The sequence below is a fragment of the Triticum urartu genome, chromosome 4, assembly GCF_003073215.2.
Source record: "Triticum urartu cultivar G1812 chromosome 4, Tu2.1, whole genome shotgun sequence".
Lineage (NCBI taxonomy): Eukaryota > Viridiplantae > Streptophyta > Magnoliopsida > Poales > Poaceae > Triticum > Triticum urartu.
The window spans coordinates 509,375,220-509,394,029 of record NC_053025.1 but is presented as its reverse complement, the minus strand read 5'-3'; the positions used below and the strand labels follow the sequence as shown (position 1 = coordinate 509,394,029).

General features: G+C 50.4%; 1 protein-coding gene across 1 annotated transcript; it reads right to left on the bottom strand.

Annotated features, from left to right (window-relative positions):
* Nucleotides 1-869: 869 nt before the first annotated feature.
* On the bottom strand, nt 870-3,235 carry LOC125554014 (LOB domain-containing protein 30). Its single transcript, XM_048717642.1, has 2 exons — nt 2,661-3,235; nt 870-1,838 (listed from the first exon to the last, which is right to left on the bottom strand). The coding sequence occupies exons 1-2, from the start codon at nt 3,033-3,035 to the stop codon at nt 1,419-1,421; spliced, it is 795 nt and encodes a 264-aa protein (XP_048573599.1). The 5' UTR covers nt 3,036-3,235; the 3' UTR covers nt 870-1,418.
* Between the last annotated feature and the right edge of the window lie 15,575 nt (nt 3,236-18,810).

Sequence of the window (18,810 nt, the reverse complement as noted above, 5' to 3'; positions counted from 1 at the left end):
TTTCGTGCGAGGTGTTTACCTGCGATCTTCACCACAAGATACGCTTTGTCCTCCATGGTTTGACTTCAGAAAAGAATTATATGAAACCAGGTCTTCCTACTTAAGAAAATTCCGTACTTTTGCATCGACTGTGTAGGCTTGTTCATGCGAATGGTGCAGGGAAAACTAATTACGTGCATATCATGGCGCATCTTTGTTGTTTGACATGGATGCTAATAGGCAAAGTTTTGTTTGTGTCGAAAATCTAAAACAACGTATGTATACTACTCCCTCCGTTCCTAAATATAACTCTTTCTAGAGATTTCACTACGGACTACATATGAAACAAAATGAGTGAATTTACACTCTAAAATACGTGTATATATATCTGTATGTAGTCCGCATTAAAACCTCTAAAGAAACACTTATATTTAGGAATGGAGGGAGTAGTATAAAAATTATCTAGATTATCAGCGCGCTAGTACAAGTTAAGAATCATGATCCATGTTCAAATTGATTTGCTCAAATTTCACTTCCCAACCGACACCACGATACGGGGGGCATGGCATACGTATGCCTAGAAGCAACAGCGGCGGACAACACATAACAATGGTCATAGTCAAAGCAGGCTGGATCGATCCATCCCTGACAAACAGACTGACCAAAACCATATTCCTTTTCCCTCTCATCTACTCAAGCGCGGGCCCGATCATGTAGCCACATGTCCCCTATCCAGAGAGCTGATGAGCTGTTCATAACTCCACGCCGGAGGTGACTTCAGAGCACTGTTGCGTCACAGCACCGCCGCTGGCCGCCGCAACAAGAACAAATAAACAAATGCAAGAACAAGTAAAATAAAATAAAATGAAGGCATCACAGTCGAGCCGATCGGAAGCTGCAAAACCAATTTAGAGAAGGCCATAAATGCGTGGAAACAGCTGCTGGAGTAGCCAGAATTAAGCATCGCCGGCCAGCGTGATCAACAGCGAGAGGGATGTGTATGGTAGCCAGGAATAGAAGCTTCTTAAAAATCTTGCAATTAATGGAACGTCCGGCCGGTGGCCCAAAGTAACACTGCTACCCATGTCAAACTACCACCCTCTACTGACTACGGACCCGATCGATCGTCCTCTGTTGGAGGAAAAGCCAAATCAAATGTAGAATATGGGGCAAGTGGGGCGCCCTTGCACCCCTGGTTAACAACAAGGTGGATACGCGAAAACCGGCCAATGCTGCATGCTGCTTCTCTTCTACCTACTCGATCGAACCACGCTGCTCGCCATCATCCCTCCCTCACCGATCCCAATAATCCCTCTCCTTGTTGCCGCGCGCCAACTCTTCTGCTTCTGCCGCCATGTCACCTCGATCTCTTTGCACGGTTGCGCCTTGATCGCTCTCCGGCCATGGACCACGCGCGCGGCTTGGAGGGAGGATTGAGATCATCTTGGATGCGGCGGCGGCGGTGGCTGCAGCTCGGGCTTCACGCCGGACCGGCCGTGGCGGTCCAGGAGCTCCCGCGCCAGCGTCTGCAGGTCGCCGCTGCCGCTGCCGCTGCCCGCCGATCCCTCCGCCATGCTGCTGGAGCCGCCCCTGTGCGCCATGGCGCCGTATGACGGCTGCTGGCGGAGCTGGTGCTGGTGATGCTGCTGGAGCGCCCACTGCGGTTGCGCCGGCGGTTCGAAGAGCGCGGACAGGTCGATGGTGGTGGGAATGTTGGTCGTGGACGGCAGGTCCGAGATGGAGAACTGGGCCGGCATCGCCATCGGCATTTGCGGCGCGGCCGGCAGCGGCGGCGATGGCAGCTCCAGGGTGGCCAGGTGGGTCTGCAGGTAGGTCAGCTCGGCCTGGAGATTCACCACCTAGGGAATGACATGACACACACATACATTCATGCATTAGTACAAGCTTCAAACCAGTCACACAACGATACTCATACACATGAACAGATAGAAGTAGAACCACATGCATACATGCATGCATGCAACGAAATGATTTGCAAGGAAGATCAAAAGATTTGCACTAGAAACAAAAGAGAAGGGGGCGCGCGGTTAGAACTTCCAGAACTAGAGATCGGTGCTAGGGCTTTCTTTTCATGGGGTTCAGATCGAGAACCAAGGACTACTACTAGCTCCTTGGCCTGTTCAAACCCCAGAGACCGAGACGGACGGGGTACTAACATATCTGCGCGCGTGGGCGTGGACGTGGCGTGACGGGCGTGCGTACGATCTGCGGGTGGGCGGGATCGGACGGCGCCGCGGACGCGACGGATGAGACGTCGTGCGCGCGCGCATATCATTCATCGCGAAGTCCAGCTGGGGAAGCAGTCTCCCGGTTTAGCGCTTGGCGTGCCCCTTTTCGCACTGCCGTTGCTTGGCTTCGCCGTGTTAATTTCCTCCCAAAGTAGACTTACCTTTCTTCTCCAGAAAGAAGAAACGCGGCATGCTCGCGCCGCCGGAGTACTACCCTCCCCGGAAAAGACCCAGATCCATACGCATGGCATGCAGCCAGCAAGCTGGCGACTCGAGGCGGCGCTAGCTGTGCTGTGCTGTGCTGTGCATGGCGCCTACTGGGGTTTTCCCTCCCGTGATCCAAAGAGGCATGCAGGATCGATGATCGATCAACACGGAGATTTAACTCGATCGATCGATGGGTATATGATGGATGGAAGGATGGATGTATACCTGCTGCTGGAGCGCGAAGATGTGGGCGACGCAGCCGTAGACGGGGTCGCGGAGGCGGGCCTGCGCCTCGTAGCAGATGGTGACGACGGCGTCGAGGCGCTTGTGCGCGGGGATCTGGAGGAGCAGCTTGGAGACGTTGCTGGCGCCGAACACCTTGTGCACCGCCGCGAAGTGCGCCGCGCCTTGCTCCGAGTCGAAGTAGGGCGCGAAGATGCACTCGCTCACGCACTTGCGCCGGAGGAACTTGCACGCGCCGCACGGCCCGCCGCCGCCGCCGCCAAGGCCCCCTCCCCCTCCTCCCCCTCCGCTGCCGCTGCCGCTCCCGCTCGGCCCGCCGCAGCCGCCAAGCGTGCTGCTGCCGCCGCCCGAGCTCATTGCCGTGCTAGATCGATCGGCCGCAAGAAGAGAGCTTTTAATCGGCCCTCTCCCCTTATATCTGCTGCTCCCTCTAGGCACTTGCTAGTTATAGGATAAAACAAGTGCCCTCGCTCGCCGGTGTTGGTAAGTCTGGAGAGAGGGAGGGAGGGCGAGAGGAGAGGAGGGTCGAATGGGGAGGGAGGCAGGCTGCCAATATAGTAGACGCGGAGGGGGAGGGGCAAACGCGTAATATATGGAAATCCCTGCCTCCTTTTGGTGTTTGTCCTATTGGTGGAAGGTCATGGGGGGTTACAGTTCCACCCCGATTTCTTTTTTTTTTCAGTTTCTCTCTCATGCATGCATATCTCATATATATACGCACACTTTCCCTACTCGTCCCACTGCTGGACTAACATATATGCGTATGTGTATGTGTAGTTTTTGTTTTTGGGGTATTGATGAGACTTTAAAGCCACGGCATGGAAGCCTAGCGATCGAGCAGCAGCTGGTACCACTCTTTCCCTCTCTACACACTTCTCTTTCTGCTCTTTCGCTCTCTTAAGGGCTAGAGGATTGCGTGAAGCAAACATGCTGCATATGTATGCGAGGGAGGGGCGATCGAGCCAAAGAGGGAACCGCACCACAGTCCCCCCCTCGCCCAATTTGCACCCAACGGTGCATCTATCCGTCACACAAACACACACACATGCACTCACTCGCATACACTCCCATGTTGGTTCGTACAGATGGAAAAAGTCTCTCCCGAATTAATTGTCTCGAACATCCACTGCACGATCGGCTCCTCTCCTGAGGGGTCTCTCTCAAGCACATTCCACCACCGCTACAGTGGGCGATAGTTCGAGATGGATGCATCAGTGCATAGTCTCCCCACGTGAGCCTAACATGACATTCTTCCCCTCCATACGCTACGTATTGCGCGCTGCCCCTTTTGTTTATGGGTAGGTGATCCATCGGGCTAGTCAGCTATGGCTACTGACTGCACTTCACTTGCCATCCATCGGCTCGATCGTAGCCGCGCCCGGCTTGACGTTGCGGTCAAAGACTTTTCACTTCATGCACGATCGATATCGGAGGCGGCACGACGCACCGCGCACTGTGCATGCATTCAGCATTACCCATGTCTACATCTGGCTACGTCTGCCTATATGTAGCGTGACCAGTGATCTGATCGTTCGACCGAGGCTCGGCTCGATCAGGAAAGCAGCGCATATGCATTTGGATTTGGATTAGTTTTTCTTCTTTCCCTTTACGAAGAACAGCGACGGATCAATCGGTTTTTGGATAACCCACTTACTCTGCACCGGGATGGATTATTTACAGCCTGATCGAGCATGGCCAGTCACTGATGATTGCATGAACTTTGAAACCGATGCACGGTTAGATTAACGTAAAAGTCCAGCTATATATTAGTAATCATTTCTTTTTTCCTTTTTTGAGTTTAAGATATACATTACTCAAGTTACGATCGATGTGCCGTGTACGTGTCCTCGATCAGTGCACCACAAGTATGCAAGTGCATACGTACGTACGTACGCATAACTGTACGTACAAAAACAACCGTCCTCCCTATCCTAGCTAATTAATACCACGCGCTTTTGGGGCTTTTATTATCATCATGCATCATCATCATCCGTTTTGTTTCTTTGGAAGGCATGGATTAATCGTCCGTTACAAGATGTTTAACCAAAAACGGACAAGCGCCATTCCGGTGGCGGCCCCGCGTCACGCGCCCGCCGCGGCCGGCGCTGCGCGGGCGTTTCCCGGTTCTCTCCCTCGCAGTTTCCATAACCAACCCAGACCCAGCGCATGCATGAAACGATCGCGAGAATCGCCGCAGCGTCACGCGCAACGCCGACCTATATCTCTCTAGCAGCAGACGTTAAATACTGCCAACTATATCATGGGTTTTAACCGACCAAAAACTATTGACCAGTGCCAAGCCAAAGATGGAAGAAACTCGTGATGGCTGGCTATATATAAGGATATCAATTAATCTGCATATATTCTGCTAAAGAAAACTGCATATATGCATGCGAGTGTGGACGAAGGAAAGAAAACGCGTCGATCCACCTCCATATGCGTGCACTAGGATATTCACAGACGTCTCGTGTCGAAAGCTAGCACAAGATATATAATATGCTCCCTTCATAAAGAAATATAGGAACGTTTAGATCATTATTTTAGTGATATAAACGCTCCTACATCTTTTTAAGAAGGGAGAGTAGTATATGGTTGCATGTACATGGAGTGATGAGCTATCTCAAAAAAGAATTACGGCACACTCTGATCATTTTTAAAAAATGAAGGCAAAAAATTTGCCTCATCAATTAATTAAGCAGAAAAAATTATTTAATTAATTAACGGAAAACCGGGCGAAAATCGAGCACACTCCAACCATGATTAAATTACATGATTGGATAACCACACAAGCTAATGCATTAGTACATGGGCCTGAGCTGTTTTTACTCTCTTTTTTATTTTATTTTTGCGGACAGTCCTGAGCTGTTTTTACATGTGAACATTACAGTATAACTGAAGAGTGAATTGCGGTAAAGTTGTACTACCGACATTTCTCTAGAAGTCTCGCGTATTTTGACTATTGCCGCGCTTAGCTGCCTGGACTTGTGCAAATATAATGTGTCCGAGCGATCAACATTAATTTTCGCTCACAAAAAGGTTAGCAGTTACTTATCTTTAAGTCGTATATCATGGGGAAACTGCTCGATGCAACCTCCAGGAAAACGGGAAGCTTGCTCTGTAACCTTGCGTGCCGCCGACCTCAACTATGCGATCGATGACCGCAGCCAGCCGGCCTCAATTAGTACACTTATCCAAACTATATCTTGTGCGTACAAAAAAAAGAGACCAACCCAAGGGCTAACCTTTGTTGGCATTTTTTTTATAGGAGAAACTTCACGAGCACCGCGCGTCCAAGAAGGGACTTGAACTCGGGTGGGCTGGCAACAACCTCAGCTGCCCAGCTAACAGGTCGACGCACCGTCCTCATATCTTGTGCGCACTACAATGAGTAGTTTAGGCTTGTAGTGCACGTACTTGGGCAACCGCTTTAGGGCATCTTCAACGGCGACCCGCAAATTTACTCCCGCATACGTTCACGGACAGAGGGAAACAGTCTGCGGACACGGATATGGGAGAACGCCATCCAACTGTAGCCGCATACATTTTGACAACAACTTGAACCAACCGGCCGAAATTCGTGCAAACATGGCCAGATTTCATATAAACTTGACGGATTTCATATAAATATCGGATTTTCATATAAACATGAAGGATTTCATTACATTTGCATCAACTACGTGGTGCTAGTTCGGCTCTGGAGGTATAACTACTACCTAATCTAAATGGTCGTCCGCGGATCCGTCTGTCTTCCTCATGTCCGGCAGCCCGATCACCAGACTGCCAGGAGCTCCGGAGGTATATGCTTCAGCGCAAAGGAGGGATCGCTTCCTCGCCGCTCATCAGAGTGGAACCCCCGGCTGATGCTTCAGTGGGAGGGGAAGGGGGCGCCTCCACTTCCATGGAGCCCATGCGGGGTCGACGATAGTAACGGAGCAGATTTCCATCAGATCCCTTGGTAGGGGTCCAAGCGCAGCTAAAAGTCATGGATCAGAGGTCATACGAGGGGTTTCTCCAGGTTCGGGCCTTCGGAGAGTAATACCCTACGTCCTGCTGGTTTTGGTTATTCATAATGGAGGGATACCTCGTGCGAGGGGTTACAATGATGTATGATGTTGCTACCAAGAGTTCTCCTATCTAAGGATAGATGATGGAGAGGAACCCTAGACCTCCCTTTATATAGACAGGAGAGGCCTAGGGTTTACATGCTGGATGCGATCTAGGGGCGTTGACATCCTCTAGTATTGGGTGCCAAGAAGGCCGCCTGGCTTCTGAGGGCTAGCATCACGTTGTGGGCCGGGCTCCTTGGCGTTAGCCACCCCCGGTACAGGACCCCGTCAATAGCCCTCGAGCTCGGCCGTGGTCGCAGTGAGGATGGCGAGACCTCGGGTGGGCTCCTTCATCGCGTCATCTTCTTGGAGCCCAGCTACGTTGTTGTTGTCTTGAAGGCTTGAAGGAGGTCCGATGACTGCTTCTTGGACATGCCGCCTATTCAACGTGGTCGCAGCCGTCAGGCCTCCCCACCCTAACTTTGGCTTGACAGGTGGGGGGCACGATTTATTTTTATTTGAATTGTTGCGTCAACAAGGGGATGGAGAACAGGCTAACATACGTCTTGATGAGGTAACTTGGCCTTGATTCCCGTGCCTGCAGGACGTGAGTGGGAACCGCCCACGGGTCATGGGATACGTGGCACGTAGGGGCCCCACGATTCCCGGCATGCTCGTGGAGGGTCAAAAGAGCGGTGGGGCGACTGGGCGTCATTTCACCTTCACCCTCTTCCTCGCGGCCCTGCTTCCCTGCACTTGTGCTTCCTTGCATCCTCGCTCCGCCGCCATAGCGACGTTCATCATCTTTGGGCCCGCCATTCCTTCCCCGGTGAGAAGGCAGACGAGTCATTTGTGGTCGTCGACCAGGGTCGGCAGCATTCAGGCGACTAGGAAAGCGTAGAAGAGGCGGAAGGCAAAAGGCTCCACCGCCACCGCCACCACCAAGGTCACCAGCCGGTGGGCCTGCTCCGTAGTTGCGGAGCGGGACGTCCAAAAGCTGAAGGCGGAGGGGGCGTTCCCATCTGACCTCCAGTATCGCATCCCCCTTTCGACATAGGGATTTGCGATGCCGCTGGATGGCGCACACGTCCTCCACCTTGACTTCTTTGGGCGAGGCCTCGGTTTCCCCCTGAACCCTTCCGCATGGGGGCTCCTCTTCTTTCCTGGCATCTAGCTTCACCACCTCAACCCCATTATCATTCTCCACATTGTGAACTTCATCACGTTCTACGAGTGCTTTCTTGGGACCGCCCCCACTTCGACCTCTTCTAGCGCCTTTTCTGCATCAAGGGCCAGATGAGTTGTAACACCCCGATAATCAAGCTATAGTAATCATGTGCTAATGATGCCATGTCACCACTATTACTGTTGCTAATCTCACTTTGATTCAAATCCAATTCAAATTCAAATTTAAAATAAAGCCAAACAATTAAAGTTTTCAAATGTCAAAACTGAAATGTTCTAAATGTGGCAAATAATCCCTAGATAATATTGGTGAAGAAACCACATTTCTATAAAGTGTTTAAGTGTCCTAAAATAATTAAAATAGGAGCTAAAACAATTAATTAAATGCCGCTTTAATTTATTAAATATTAAACTATTTTATTTGGTTACCAAAATTATTGTGCCAGTGGTATTTTTTAGTAATAGTAATTTACATGCTAATTATATAATTAAAAAATTAAAATAAAATAGAAAACAAATAAAAAGAAAATAAATAAAAAATGAAAAACAAAATAAAAAGGGAAAGGCCTCCCCCACCCCCTAGGCCTTGGCCCAACTTCCCCCCTAGCCAGGCCAGCCCACCTGGCCCAGCCCGCACCCTGCGCCCCCCCTCACCCCACGTCGTCCTCGCCCCTGCCTCGCGCACACATGCACCCGCGCGCCACGCCCGCGTCGCCCACTGCCTGGTCTGGCCTCCGGCTAGCGCCCAGCCACACCAGCGTGCTCGCCCCGCTGCTCCTACTCTTCTCATGCGCAGCCTCGTCTGCGAGCTACGACTGCTACTGCTTATCCCCCTGCTACCGCGCCGCTGCCGCCGCTCGCCGGCAATGTCTCGCCCGCGCCGCGCCGCTTTAGTCCACGCCTGCCTGGCCGAGCCCTGTTGCTCCCTCGGCGCTCCCTCGCCGGTGCTTGCTGCTGCGGCCGCGCCCGCGGCCTCTGCGACGCTCGTGCACGAGAACGCCCAGCCCATGGCCCTGTGCCACTGACCTAAGGGACCCATGCCTCTGTATTTACAAAAAAATAAAAATAAAAATGAATAATAATAATAATAATAAATAAATAAACAACTTAGTTAATTACCTAATTAACTGATTACTTAGCTAATGGGTCTATGACAGGAGGGCCCACCCCTGTTGACTAGTCAAAGTTTGACTAGTCAACTCGGACTCCCTGGACCCAAATGGGGACCTAGGTGCACGTAGCATTTTTAATCATTTATTTTAGAATTAAAATAATTTCAAAAAATGATTAAAACTTTGAAAATTAATGTAAAATAATCTGTAACTCGGATGAAAATAATTTATATATGAAAGTTGCTCAGGAAAATATAACGAATCTAAATATGCCCTCCGTTCATCGGTCACATGCCCCCTAGCATAGCGAACATGGGTCCGTCCCCTCTGTTTAATTTGTCTGAAAACTCCCTAGCATCAGGAAAACCTTCCCGGATGTTTTCCTCCTTCACCTGTATCGCATAGTACTGTGTTAGGTCACCCCTAGCGCTGCATATTGCCATGTCATGCATCGTGATGCATCTGTTTGCATTGTATTTATTGTTTCTTCCTCCTCTTCTCTCTGTTAGACACCGAGACTAACGCCTCTGCTACCCAGTACAACTACGGTGTTGATGACCCATCCTTCTCCGCAGAGCTTCCAGGCAAGCAAACCCCCTTTATCATTCTGATATCGCCTACTCTTTCCTTCTACTGCTTGCATTAGAGTAGAGCTACTATTACTGTTTCATCGGTTGATCCTATATTGCTTCATAACCTGTCCTTGCTACTACTGTTGATTCCTTTACCTACAATCCTAAATGCTTAGTATATGATACTAATATTCCATCAGTGGCCCTACATACTTGTCTGTCTGCCTTGCTATACTATCGGGCCGTGATCACTTCGGGAGGTGATCATGGGTATATATATATACTATACTATTATACATGATACAATGCGGTGACTAAAGTCGGGTCGGCTCGTAGAGTACCCGTGAGTGATTCACGGACTTGGGTCTACAGTTTTGAACAATAATAGATGCATATAACTTGCAGGTAAGATCAACATCTCAAATATATAATCATGAAAAGCGTAAGTGTTCGGATCTAAAATCATGGCACTCGGGCTCAGTGACAAGCATTAAGCATAGTAAAGTCATAACAACATCAATCTCAGAACATAGTGGATGCTACGGATCAAGCCTAACAAATTGACTCAATTACATAAGAAATCTCATCCATCTCCATCTACCTCTAGTATGCCTACAATGGAAAAACTCACTCTTGGTGTTGAGCATCATGAGATTGTTGATGGAGAAGGGTTGGTGATGACAACGACGATGAATTCCCCTTTCCAGAGCCCCGAACGGACTCCAGATCAGGCCTCCCGACAAAGAACAGGAGGTGGTGGCGGCGGCTCTGTATCGTAAAACACGACAAAAATTTCTCTCTTATTTTTTCCTTGGGAAGACGGAATATATAGGCTTGGAATTAGGTTAGATGGAGGCTTGTGGGGCCCACAAGCTCACAGGGTGCACCCTGGGGGTAGGCGCCCCCAGGCTTGTGGCCTATTGGTCGCCCTCTCCGACAGTTTTTTGCACCAGCATTTTTTATTTATCTAGAAAAAATATCTGTAAAGTTTCGTCCAATTCTGAGAACTTTTAGTTCTACACAAAAAAACACCAAGATAGTTCTGCTGAAAACAATGCTAGTCCGGGTTAGTTTCATTCAAATCATGTAAATTAGAGTTCAAAATAAGAGCAAAAGTTTTCAAAAAGTAGATACCTTGGAGACGTATCAGCAGGAGCAGCTCTGCATCCCAAATGTTGGACTCAAAGATCCTCCTTGGGCCGACATCGTCACCCGGCCACTTCACGCCTATTTCCTGGACCAAGCTCCACTCATGGAAGTCGAGGAGCAGCGCACTGCTAGAGTCCGTTGTGGTCACTAGGCTGACCAAGAAGGTCACCAAGCTGTCTAAGGAGGGGCCAACACTGGTGGACATCATACTTGTGGCTCTTAGCAATGATATCCAACCACTCAAGGATTAGGTACATCCGATATAGGAGTACAATGGCGTGCACGATGCTACTCGGGCCATTCGAGGTCGTTACTACGAGGGTAAACCCTTGAGGGAGATGCTCTTCTTGATGTTCAAGAGCAAGGCCGCTAACTTCCCCAACGAGTATGTGATGAAACATTCTCCTCCATTGTGCCAATGCAAAGGGTAGGCACATGTCCTTTATTCTTCGATAATTAGTCATGTCTTCATGTTTTTTGATAACTTGCTCGTAATTGCATCATTGGAGGGCATGGACAGCCGACCTTAACTCTCCAATCCCTCAACCAAAGGATCCTCAACCCAAGGGGTTGGCCTGGCTCCATGTTGAGGACATCGTGTGACGCCCCCGATTTGACCGTACACTAATCATACACGCAAATGTGTACGATCAAGATCAAGGACTCACGGGAAGATATCATAACACAACTCTACAAATAAAATAAGTCATACAAGCATCATATTACAAGCCAGGGGCCTCGAGGGCTCGAATACAAGAGCTCGATCATAGACGAGTCAGCGGAAGCAACAATATCTGAGTACAGACATAAGTTAAACAAGTTGCCATAAGATGGCTAGCACAAACTGGGATACAGATCGAAAGAGGCGCAGGCCTCCTGCCTGGGATCCTCCTAACTACTCCTGGTCGTCGTCAGCGGGCATCACGTAGTAGTAGGCACCTCCGGTGTAGTAGGGGTCATCGTCGACGGTGGCGTCTGGCTCCTGGGCTCCAACATCTGGTTGCGACAACTAGGTAGAAGGGATAGAGGGAAAGAAGGAGAAAGCAACCGTGAGTACTCATCCAAAGTACTCGCAAGCAAGGAGCTACACTACATATGTATGCATTGGTATAAATGGAATAAGGCTATCATATGTGGACTGAACTGCAGAAAGCCGGAATAAGAGGGGGATAGCTAGTCCTTTCGAAGACTACGCTTCTGGCAGCCTCCGTCTTGCAGCATGTAGAAGAGAGTAGACTGAAGACCTCCAAGTAGCATCGTATAGCATAATCCTAACCGATGATCCTCCCCTCGTCGCCCTGTGAGAGAGCGACCACCGGTTGTATCTGGCACTTGGAAGGGTGTGTTTTATTAAGTATCCAGTTCTAGTTGTCATAAGGTCGAGGTACAACTCCAAATCGTCCTGTTACCGAAGATCACGGCTATTCGAATAGATTAACTTCCCTGCAGGGGTGCACCACATACCCCAACACGCTCGATCCCATTTGGCCGGACACACTTTCCTGGGTCATGCCCGGCCTCGGAAGATCAACACGTCGCAGCCCCACCTAGACCAACAGAGAGGTCAGCACGCCGGTCTAAACCTAAGCGCCCAGGGGTCTGGGCCCATCGCCCTTAGCACACCTGCACGTTGCGAACGCGGCCGAAAGCAGACCTAGCCTAGTGGCCTTCCAGTCCAATCCGGCGCGCGCCACTCAGTCGCTGACGTCACGAAGGCTTCGGCTGATACCACGACGCCGGGATACCCATAACTACTCCCGCGTAGATGGTTAGTGCGTATAGACCAAATGGCCAGACTCAGATCAAATACCCAGATCTCGTTAAGCATGTTAAGTATCCGCGAACGCCGACCAGGGCCAGGCCCACCTCTCTCCTAGGTGGTCGGAACCTGCCCTGCCGCTCCGCCTCAAAACTCCACTCGCGGGTGCTCCTCAAGCCGACCCGTCTTTAGTCACCACATGTATCATGTATAAAATATATAGTATATACCCGTGATCAACTCCCGAGTGATCACGGCCCGATAGTATAGCATGGCAGACGGACAAGAATGTAGGGCCACTGATGATAAACTAGCATCCTATACTAAGCATTAGGATTGCAGGTAAGGGTAACAACAGTAGTAGCAAGGACAGGCTATGCATCGGTATAGGATTAACGGGAAAGAAGGAACATGCTACACTACTCTAATGCAAGCAGTATAGAGAAGAGTAGGCGATATCTGGTGATCAAAGGGGGGGCTTGCCTGGTTGCTCTGGCAAGAGAGAGGGATCGTCAACTCCGTAGTCGGACTGGGTAGCAGCGGCGTCGGTCTCGGTGTCTAGAGAGAGAAGAGGGGGAAGAAACAATAAATATAATGCAAGCATATGCATAGTGATGCATGACATGACAAGTTACGGCGTTAGAGGTGCCCTAACGCGGTAGTAGGTGATACCGGTGAAGGGGGATAACATCTGGGGAAGTATCCCCGGTGTTTCGCGTTTTCGGACCGGTGAACCAGAGGGGGAAAGTTGCGAGTTTGATAGGTTAGGGATGCGTGGCGGACGAACGGGTTGCGTATCCGAATTCATCTCGTCGTTCTGAGCAACTTTCATGTACAAGGTTTTTCCATCCGAGCTACGGTTTATTTTATATTAATTTTAAAAGATTTAAATCATTTTTAGGATTTATTTATTTAATTTAATCAACATTATCCAGAATAGTGTCTGCTGATGTCATCATGACGTCAGCATGATGTCAGTAGTTGACTTGGTCAACCTGACAGGTGGGTCCCACTAGTCATTGACTGATTAGGCTAATCAGGGGTTAATTAAGTTAATTAGTAATTAGATTAATCTAATCAGGATTAATTAATTTAATTAATTCTTTAATTAATTAATTAATTAATTAATTATCATTTTAATCAATTTTAATTATTATTTATTAATTCTTTTTTTAATTCATTTAATTAGTATTTTTTTTCGTTCACAGGGGGGTGGGCCCCGTTTGTCTGTGGCACAGAGGCCATACAGGGCGCGGACGACGGGTAACGGGCGCGCCCCGTTCGGGCGCACGCCCAGGGGCATGCGGGCGTGGGCGGCGGACCTGGCAGGTCGCCAGGCCGGCGTGGGCGAGGCCAGCACGGGGCGGCCGGTGAGCGAGCGGCGGCGAGCTCGGCCCCGTGCGGGCGGGCGGGCGCGCATGAGCGCGCGGCAGGGCTGCAGCAATGGGGGCACGAGGCGCGGTGCAGGCGGCACAAGGCGCGACACCAAGGGCGGGCGAGCGGCGCAGAACAACGTGCAGCGAGCGGCGGAGTAGCGGCCGTGGGCGAGAGGCGGGGCACACGGCGACGGGCGCGGCAGACGCGAGCCCGTCCGGAGCTCGGGCGCGGGGCGTACGGGGAAAGGGAGGCGCACGGCGCGAGCGCCCGCGGGGTGCGGCCAAGGAGGCGGGGCCAAGCACTCCCAGGCGAAGCGGAGACGACGGCTACGGGCGTGGTCAGCGGACGGCCGGAGCGCGACGCGCGTGTGCGCGTGCGGGGCAAGGCAGAGTGCGGGCGAGGCGCGCGCGAAGAGAGGAGGGAGTGGAGGCCGAAGGTGCCCTCACCGGCGGGGAGTAGGGTCCAGGGCAGTGGGCTCGATGGAGGTTGAGGCGGCGGAGTCCGGCGAGGGCGAGGGCCGTTGTGGAGGGGGACGGGGACGGCGTCGACGTGGGGGAGCAGGCCGGTGGGGAAGGGCGCCGGCGAGGTCCAGGCGGGGAAGGGGAGGCGACGACGTTCGGCGGCGATGAGGGCGAGGCGGCGGCGTCGAGCCCGATCCGATCTGGATCGGGGTAGAAGGGGGCGCGTCGTGGGGGGGGGGGGGAGGGGGGGGGGGGGGGGGGGGAAGTGGGTGGTGGCCGATTAGGGTTTCCCCCCTGGTGGGGGTTATGGAGGGGGGTAGCGGGCCGGCCGGCTGGGCCTGGGGGTTGGCCCAGTTGGGCGGCCCAGGGGGGTTTCTCTTTTTTTTGGTTTTGTTTCCCGTTTTCCTTTTCTTTATTTCCTCTTCTGTTTTAAATCATTTTAAATTACTTAGGCATTTTATAAAAATGTGTTTGCTTCATTATAATTACCCTGGCATTTAACTGCACACTCCGAACATTTTAGTTTAACATTTTGAAACTTTTGCCGTTTGACATTAATTTGAATTTGAATTTGACGCGGTTTCGAATTAACCCGAGATTAGTAACAGTAATCGCAGATGGCATGGCACCATTAGGAGAGTTTTACTGTAGCTTGATTACCCAGGCGTTACAAAACTCCTCCACTACAAGAAATCTCGTCCCGAGATTTAGGAGGTAGAAAGAAACAGTGCGGGGTATTCATTGCGCAGGCGGTCCGCGCGTTCCCAAGTGGCTTCGTCTTCAGAGTGATTCGACCACTGGACTTTGAGGAATTTGATCGCCTTCTGACGTGTGCGGCGTTCAGCTTGGTCAAGAATGCGGACCGGATGCTCTTTATAAGAGAGGTCCTGTTGCAATTCGAGCACTTCATGATCCACCGCTCGGATTGGATCCTTGAAGCAACGGCGGAGTTGTGACACATGGAACACATCGTGAACCTGAGAAAGGTTCGGCGGAAGCTCCAGTTGATATGCCACCTTTCCACGCCTTTCGAGAATATTGAAAGGACCAATATAGCGGGGAGCTAGCTTTCCTTTGATCCCGAAGCGGTGTGCACCCTTCATTGGTGTAACTCGAAGATAAGCCTTTCCCCAGGTTGATAGACCATGTCTTGGTGATGACGGTCATACTGACTTTTCTGACGTGACTGAGCAGCCTTGAGATTCTCACGAATAATGCGAACTTGTTCTTCGGCCTGTTGGATAATATCCGGACCAAAGAGTGGACGTTCCCCAGTTTCTGACCAGTTCAGAGGGGTTCGACACTTTCGTCCATATAGCACTTCGAAGGAGGACATCTTCAGACTAGCTTGATAGCTATTATTATAAGAGAACTCGGCATATGGAAGAGATTCCTCCCATTTCTTGCCGAATGAGATTACACAAGCTCGAAGCATGTCTTCGAGAACTTGGTTGACACGTTCAACCTGTCCTTGCGACTGAGGATGAAACGCAGTACTGAACGACAGATGAGTTCCCATAGCTTCTTGGAAACTCGCCCAAAACCTTGAAGTGAATAAGCTGCCACGGTCTGAACTGATAACCAGTGGGATACCGTGAAGTGAAACAATTCTGGCCATGTAGAGAGTAGCAAGATGACTAGCCGTGATTGTCTCTTTGATCGCCAGAAAATGGGCAACTTTGAAAAGCCGGTCAATGACGACAAGAATAGCATCATTACCTTTCTGCGATTTGGGAAAACCAGTGACGAAGTCCATTTCAACATGGTCCCATTTCCATTCAGGAATAGAGATAGGTTGCAGAGTTCTAGCTGGCCTTTGATGCTCTGCTTTGATTCGGCGACAAACGTCACACTCAGCAACATAACGAGCAATATCCTGCTTCATATTAGACCACCAGAATCTTTGACGAATATCCTGGTACATCTTTGTACTACCAGGATGGATGGACAGAGGCGTATCATGGGCTTCTTGCATAACCCTTTTAGTCTTATCCAGGTTTTTCTTCGAACATGGTATCACTAAGCGGCCTTTGAAATACAAGGCGCCATCGTCGGCGATCGTGAATAATGAGGGCTTTCCCCTTTTGAGGTCGCGCTTAATCTTGAGGACTTCATCGTCACACTTCTGTATCCATTTGATGGTGTCCACAAGATCTGGTTTCGCAACCAGGGTATTGAGAGAACCCTTGGAAACAACATGGAGGTTCTGTTTGGGGAAACCTTCGGGAGGGGGAGCGAGTGATCCCGGGGGAATAATATGGAGGTTCAGCCTTCTAAATTCTTCGGCAAGCGAGGGCTGAACTTTGTGGACCTGGAGGTGGTTGCAGTAAGACTTGCGGCTCAAGGCATCAGCCATTACATTAGCCTTGCCGGGGGTATAGGATATACCCACGTCAAAGTCTGCAACAGTCTCCATCCATGTTTGCTGGCGTAGGTTCAAATCCGGCTGAGTAAACAGATACTTCAGACTTTGATGGTCGGTGAAGATCTCGCAATGATTACCGAGAAGGTAATGCCGCCACTGCTTCAGTGCATGAATGCCAGCAGCAAGCTCGAGGTCGTGAACTGGGTAGTTTTCTTTGTGAGGGCGCAGTTGACGAGAGGCATAAGCAATCACTCTGCGCTCTTGCATTAGGACACAGCCTAATCCTTGACGGGAAGCATCGCAGTAAATGACGAAGTCCTTCTTAGTATCAGGTGGAGCAAGTACGGGGGCAGAAGTCAACTTGTCTTTGAGCGCCTGGAAACTTTCCTGACACTTGTCTGTCCATTCGAACTTGATACCCTTATGCAACAAATTAGTCAGAGGCCTGGCAATCTTGGAGAAGTTCTCGACGAATTGACGGCAATAGCTGGCGAGACCGAGAAAACTTCGGACTTGCTTCACATTCTTCGGAGGAGTCCAATCGAGTATAGCCTGAACTCGTTCAGGGTTGACGGCAATACCATCCTTGGAGATGACATGCCCAAGATAGGTTACTTCGGGGAGCCAGAATTCACACTTGGAATACTTAGCATACAGTTGATGTTCTCGAAGCTTCTCTAGCACAAGACGCAGATGTCCAGCATGTTCTTCCTCATTCTTGGAAAATACAAGGATATCGTCCAGATAAACCACGACGAACTTGTCGAGGTAATCCATGAATATATAGTTCATCAGACGAGAGAAGGTGGCGGGAGCATTCGTTAAGCCGAATGACATGACGGTGTACTCGTATGATCCATACCGAGTCACGAAGGCGGTTTTTGGGATGTCCTCCTCACGAACACGGATCTGGTGGTAACCCAACCTCAAGTCGAGTTTTGAGAACACTGATGAGCCCGCCAGTTGATCATAAAGATCATTGATTCGAGGAAGAGGATATTTATTCTGAATGGTAGCTTGGTTTATAGGACGGTAGTCTTGGACTAATCGGTTTGTCCCATCCTTCTTCTTAACAAAGAGAGAAGGTGCTCCCCAAGGAGAGCAACTTGGGCGAATGAAACCTTTGACAAGAGATTTGTCGATTTCCTCCTTAAGCTCAATGAGTTCATGCGGCGGCATCTTGTAGGGTCGTTTAGCTATAGGGGTAGTGCCGGGTTTCAAGTCGATGATGAATTCGACAGCTCTAGCAGGAGGAATCCCTGGAAGTTCTTCTGGGAAGACGTCTTGGAATTCACGGACGACGGGAATGTTTTCAATGCCCTCGAGTGGTGCAGCGTTCAACGCGTTCAAGGCATAAAGTCGTGCCTCGGCGTTCTGAACTAGATGAGCTTGGTAAGCTATTATTTCGTCAGAAGGGTGTAGCAGATGGACGACCTTAGTGGCGCAAACTATAGAAGCAGTATGCACTTTCAACCAATCCATTCCCAGAATGAGGTCAATGCTACTGGACTTTAGTACGATGGGGGAGGCAAGGAACTCCAGTCCTTCAATTTCAACGGGAACGTTGTGACTAACCATAGAGGTTTGACACTGGCCCGCAGGGGTGTGTACCACAATCGCAGTGTTCATCTCTTCGTATTTGATGCCATGCATGAATGCAAACTCAGCTGATATGAAAGAATGTGATGCTCCTGTATCAAATAAAACAGATGCTGGTACTGAATTTACGAGGAGTGTACCCATCACGGTAGCAGGCTGGTCTAGAACTTCATTGAGATCAACATGGTTGGCATGAACACGACCATAAGACTTGGCACTGTTGTTGCGAGGCTGGTTGCTTCCACGGCCAGTTGCTGGAAGGGCCAGTTGATTCTGTTTCTGGTTGCATTCCCTAGCACGGTGCCCTGGTTGTCCACACCTGAAACACAAACCATTCTCGGGAGTAGGAACAAGAGCTTGGGGTGGTGGAGCTAGAAGCCTTGGCTGCCTAGTTGGAGCCGTAGGCAGACGAGGTGCAGCATAGGACTGCCTTGGGGCAGGTGCACTTGGCTGGTACATGCTGTTGGGAATCCATATCTTGCGCTTCTGCGAGGACGGGCCCGAAGA